Raw genomic sequence first — 5,764 nt, forward strand, 5'->3', positions numbered from 1 at the left:
GCCCAGAAGTTCATGTTGCGTAACAACCACAATCCTTGTCCCACTCGTGGGCTTTTGTCGGCACTAAAATGCATTGTGGGTGATCTAGTCCCAACCCGACGGCTCTAAATACAAACGTGAATTAAGCCCAAAGCATGATGGGACTTCATCATTTCAGGGTCACATTCAAGAACACGTGACCTCGCCTGCAACATGCAAATACTATCAAGTCCTACCTGTAATAAGATAACAAATAAAATACGATTGCTCTAATAAATAAATGTGTCGTTCATATTCCAGTATCAATCAATCAGATGTGCTTGTGTACAAAATCAGAGAATTCTGAATAAAAGGACAAGAAAAGGAAACGTATGACCACATCGCTCTACAGGAAACTTTCTTCTCGTAGTGAAAAAGAAAAGTTTGCTCTTTGTGCTGTTTACAGTAAGTCTGAGTCAAGCCAACAAAGCAACACACACGTCATTCAAATTCTGCTACTTCAAAGGAAAAATGTATTTTCATGACATTGACATCAGTGTTATAACTCCACATAGAGAAAAACAAAGTCCTGTTAGTGACGAGTTCCCACCAGAACACGGATCATATGAACGATGAGGAGGAACGCACAGTTCTCCGCAGAGCCTGCATTTATCACCCTGCTCAGGGAGAAACTCTGGAAACTTTCGATTTCAAACATTTTAAGGGGTTATTAAAGGGTTTAAACACATAGGAACAAGTCAGTATTTCTGAATGTGAGTCATGAGGTGGCACTTCAGGTGTGCGCTCTGTAGAAACCTTCTGCCGCAGAGGTGACACTGGTGCAGCCTCTCTCCTGTGTGGCTTCTCGTGTGCTTCCTCAGGTGTCCGCTGTGGGTGAAACTTTTCTGACAGTAAGAGCAGCAGAAAGGCTTCTCGCCCGTGTGAATCCTCATGTGTATCTTTAAGTCTCCTTTGCGGCTGCACTCTCTTCCGCAGACGTGGCAGCGATGCAGTTTGACCCCGGCGTGGCTGGCCATGTGTTCGGTCAGAGCGGTCGCACCGTTGCAGTGTTTCCCACACACGTGGCAGCATTTTGAGCCCTTGTGCGATTTAAGGTGCGCATTGAGACTTTCGGTGGATTCAAAGGTCTTTCCACACACGGCACAGAGGACGTGTGCTTCCTTTGAGTGGAGGCGAAAAGCATGATTTATCAAATGTTGATTGGAGGAAAAAGCTTTATTGCACAGATGGCAACGATAGTCAGGTGCAACTGAATTCGAATGAGATATCTCCGTGGAAACGATTAAGGCGCCCTGACTTTGGTCTGACTGTGTTTGGTTTGTTAATCGTGCAGCAGGTCTTTCGTTTTCCCTTCCATCTTGGACCTTTTCATTTTGGGTCAGAGATTGTGAAGTTGAGGCGAGAGGTCGGATGAACTGTGCAGGTTTAGCTTCCTCCAGCTCCTGAGACGGCTCCTCACTTTCACTGTTTTGAGTCTGATGTTGCAAAGGCGATTTTGTGTCCCTCTGCTCATTTTTCACCCAGACAGATGACTGAGGTAGATATGAGTCACCAACATCCTCAGACCCTTGAACCGGCTCTCCTCCTTGTTGCTGACTGGCCCAGAGTTCATGATCTTCCTCTTTAATGTGTCGAGGCTCCGGGTCCCTCTGAAAGACGCTGAGGTTCGGCTCCGGCTCACAGTACTGCTCTGCAAAAACAGAGTGAAGAATTTAAAACTGTATACGTACTATATAAAATGGGCTTTTCACAGAGACGCCTGACGCTACATTGTGTGAACATGTTATCATCGTGTGGGATCAAGAGTCATGATGCGCTGCCTTACCACTTTGTTCCCAGAATAAATGGAAGCTGTGATGAATTTCAGGTGATATTAACTCATTATTATTGATATACCGGTGTCAGTGTATGAGTAACTGCAGTACAGGAATGAAAAACATCTGTTTGAAATTATTTATATTCTTCATCTGTCCTGCTCAGTACATATCTTGGTCAAATTTCTTAAAAAAAAGAAAAAAAGAAAAAAGAATTTAGGGATCCTAAACTCTCAAATATATCAGTGTCATCCTTAATATGAATTCGGGTCTTATGTGTCCATCAAGAAACACTCTTGTTTTATGTGCTTTCCTTTCAATAATTGGTCAATCAGTAAACTGTGCTGCAATATTTAATTGAGTCATCCGTTTTTAGAACTTTATTCGGTTTCTAAAACAACTAATACATCAATTAAAAACATATAAGGGGTTAAACGAGACTCTTCTATCAGCAGCTTGTTGATGCAGAGCCATGAAAACAAACAGTAAAATAAATCGGCAAGGAACCGTTACAGAAAACAAACAGACATGGTTACGTAAGCTTCTTCTGCGAGATGGCACTTAAGCTTAATTATCCCAGTTTTGTCTAACCATAACCGGTGAAAATAGAATAAAATATATGTAATAAACCGACCTGTTTTCTGCTGTGACTCAAACTCCACCAGCAGACCTCTGAGCCGTTCAATCTCCAGTTTGGAGCTCGAAGCTTCTTCTTCGTATTTTTCAACCGTTCGTTCAAAGACCTGAAATATTTCCTCGGCGGCAGCTGCCAGCCGCTCGTTCACAAAAGCCCTGAGAAGCAGCTGATGAGACATTTTAAGATGACCCTTATATGTATGCGACTGAAGTGGAGTTTTGTACAGTCAATTTTATGTGGCGCTACCTTAGAAGCTACGGAAGTGATAATACAGATACCAAAGAGCAGGAGCGTTAACGTCTGTCGCAGATCTGTGCTGCCCCCTGCAGGACAACAGCGGGATGAACGCCATCTGAATGCAGAGGTTTCCGTTTCATGCAGCTTCAGACTTCTTCACCACTACAGTTCAAAGCCAAATATTTTACTTTTTATACACTACATTTGTCAAACAAATGTTAAGATTTTCACATTACAATTTTCCTTCCTGTCCAGTGTCTCTAGATTCATTATTTTTGAATTTGGCTTTTCTGATAAACTGAAGAATTCATTTATGGGTTGAAAAATATTCTCCTACCTCCTAATCTAAATAAACTCTTATCAGTTTATCCAAAAGCATAAATAACTTAAGTCATTTTGTCAGTTTTGAAGTTCTTTCAAACGGTTTCAGATACTATCTGGGGTACATGTAGAGAGAATTCAGTCAAAAAATGGGCATTTGAGCATTTTTGCCTGCATTGATGCATACGAACATTCTAACCAGGAGAATATCTTGATCAATGCCGAAGTATTCTGTCTATCAAAATTATAGTCTGATTAGTATAGACACAATTCAGATTTCTGTCTTACTGTGACGAACAGGCTGCAAATAACAACAATCATAGTCCTTAATGATAACAATCTTATCTCCTACACAGCATGGTGGGTACCTTTACATATCAACAAAAATCATCAGTATGCTTGTATGTATTTGTTTCTTTGTCAGAAACATGTACCTTGCCATGCTGAAATGTGTTTTTAAGGAGGGCAGCCAAAATGAAACTGGGAAATCTGGGTCAGAGAAAGCATCACAGCTGATAGAGAGCAACAAATAATAATCTAATAGTAACCTTTACTCACAGCAATCCTCTTGTCAGTATCAACTGATAATGAACTATGTTTGTCCGGCGATTTCCACAAAACAAAGTCGATGTGGAAAAACCTGTAGGAATGACATTAACTGGTTAACAAAAGGCCCTTTTTACGAGGAGCCTTAGTCGTGACCTGCGCCCGCTGCTGCCAGTTCTCTCACTTGTTCACACACTTGACCATCTGTCCCACGCTGAGCTCAGAGGAGATGAAAGGACAGTCGTGATGTGAGCTGTGCCTGGCACTGTGCTCCTCCGTCTGCAGCAGGTACAAACAGGCGCACACAACAATGACAAGTCTGTAAAAAAAGACAGAAAGTTTGAGAATGGCTGCCTATACTTTCTATGTTTCTCATAACATTTAATATTCTGCACTCATTGTTTCAAAAATGCCTCAGGTAATCAGTGAGTTCTATTGCTTATCTTGGTTTTGGCATGTTATGGTTGTAACCATGTTAAACTGGCTGACATAAAGGAGCAACATCGTAGGCATGTACCGTAATGCTTCAATGTGAGTAAATGGACATTTGCATGCATTTCTGTTCACCACTAGAGGGAGTCAAATAATTCAAGATACAACACAGCAAAAGCGGTCCCATTTAGCGCTTCATCAAGTGTTTTACATAAGGCTACATTATGGACAATACCATAAAATCTACTGTGATTTATGTTTCACTGTGAATGTAGATTGTTCTTTGTTGTTTGTTGTGGTCCTCAGGAAGACTACTAACCCTGTAGTGGAAGCTAATGTGGATCCAATTAAAGAATTCAACTTACTGAAATGCATTAAATACCTACAAAAACAAGATGAATGGATTAAACTTGAAAAATACCATGTCCTCTCTTTGTTTGCCTCTGAGATGCTTCAACAAACTCCTGATTACTCAGTCTGTAATCCCATTCACGCCCACCAAAAATATCTTTTGAGCTGGGATTGAAGTTACGCATCAAATGGTTGTATAAATTTGTGAAACATGTTCTTGATGAACAGAAATCATCTTCTCCTCTGTCACTATGCTTGAAAAATTTCCGTTTATTTGCTATGTGTGCTACTAACTGCAAGTATCTGTGCAGCCTCCCTGAATTATTGCAACTGTCAGTTAAACTCAATATACTCAAGATGGATCAGTCATATACAGTCAGTGGTAATTCATGGTGTTTGTAATTGTATTGTCTTGTTGGTCTCTGTGGGTTTTTTGCATACATGCTGATCTAGCGTTGGGCTTTGCAGATGACCTTAGGCAATACATACTGTAGTATGTGGCACTGATCCATGCTATTGCATGTGCTTGCCCTATAGAGGTTATTAAGCTAATAAATCAATGTCAAATTCTTCCTATATTATGCATGTTAACACTATAAATCCTGGTATGCGCAGGTAAAACTATACCTGTGTTGTTACTTACAGAGCAAACGGGAACGCTATAATACTTTATTTAATCCATGCCTGTCACTGACTGTTTTATTTCTGTTGCTTGTTTAACTGTATTATTGGCCGGTGTTGCTTAAGTTATAATATTTGTTTCAGTACACTTTTGTTTACTTGTTTTGAACCCATAAAGACAATCTATTTGAGGAAAAGAGCCTCTCTCAGTGGTGAATTAAATCAAACTGGCAGTATACAAAGTAATCCAAAGAAGCCTCAGCTTCAACATTAAAGTGATGTACAGATTAAAGCAATTATAATCCAATAATATAATATACATTATTCTGAAATGGGCCATTCTGCATAATAAGTACTTTGACCTTTGGTGCTTAAGTATATCCTTATGCTAATACATTAGTACGTTTTCATCAGTAAAATTTTGAACGCAGGACTATGTCTACACGGTTGCACTGCTACTTTTACTTAAGTAAAATATCAGAGTACTTCTTCCTCCTCTGCACTTCCTTGGACTTGAACTCACCTCCAGAGTAGTGGGAGTGTCTTCACTGTCTTCAGAGATTGTAGAAACAATCAAGATGATTCACCCGCTATCGGGTTCCAACAACTTACAGTATCAAACAAGTGACGGACAATTATTTTACTTCGTCTTAAATAAAAGTGCGAATGACTTATTCAACTAAGTTGCAAAGCTGATCCAAAGTAAGCTTCATGGTTTTTCTCCTCAAATTTGTTTGCGGAAGTCGTGTTATCAAACTCTTATGCGCATGCGCAAGTCATGGCGTGTAAACGTTGTCTTGGAGGAAGCTGCTTCAGTCCTCTCCAC

The 5,764-nt window shown here is 40.2% G+C and overlaps 1 protein-coding gene across 1 annotated transcript; it reads right to left on the reverse strand.

The window, feature by feature from the left end:
- Positions 1–360: 360 nt before the first annotated feature.
- On the reverse strand, positions 361–2,700 carry LOC139341176 (zinc finger protein 260-like). The gene is made up of 2 exons (XM_070977550.1): positions 2,428–2,700; positions 361–1,669 (listed from the first exon to the last, which is right to left on the reverse strand). The coding sequence occupies exons 1-2, from the start codon at positions 2,606–2,608 to the stop codon at positions 717–719; spliced, it is 1,134 nt and encodes a 377-aa protein (XP_070833651.1). The 5' UTR covers positions 2,609–2,700; the 3' UTR covers positions 361–716.
- Positions 2,701–5,764: the final 3,064 nt, after the last annotated feature.

This window comes from Chaetodon trifascialis, chromosome 13 (genome assembly GCF_039877785.1).
Source record: "Chaetodon trifascialis isolate fChaTrf1 chromosome 13, fChaTrf1.hap1, whole genome shotgun sequence".
Taxonomy (NCBI): domain Eukaryota; kingdom Metazoa; phylum Chordata; class Actinopteri; order Chaetodontiformes; family Chaetodontidae; genus Chaetodon; species Chaetodon trifascialis.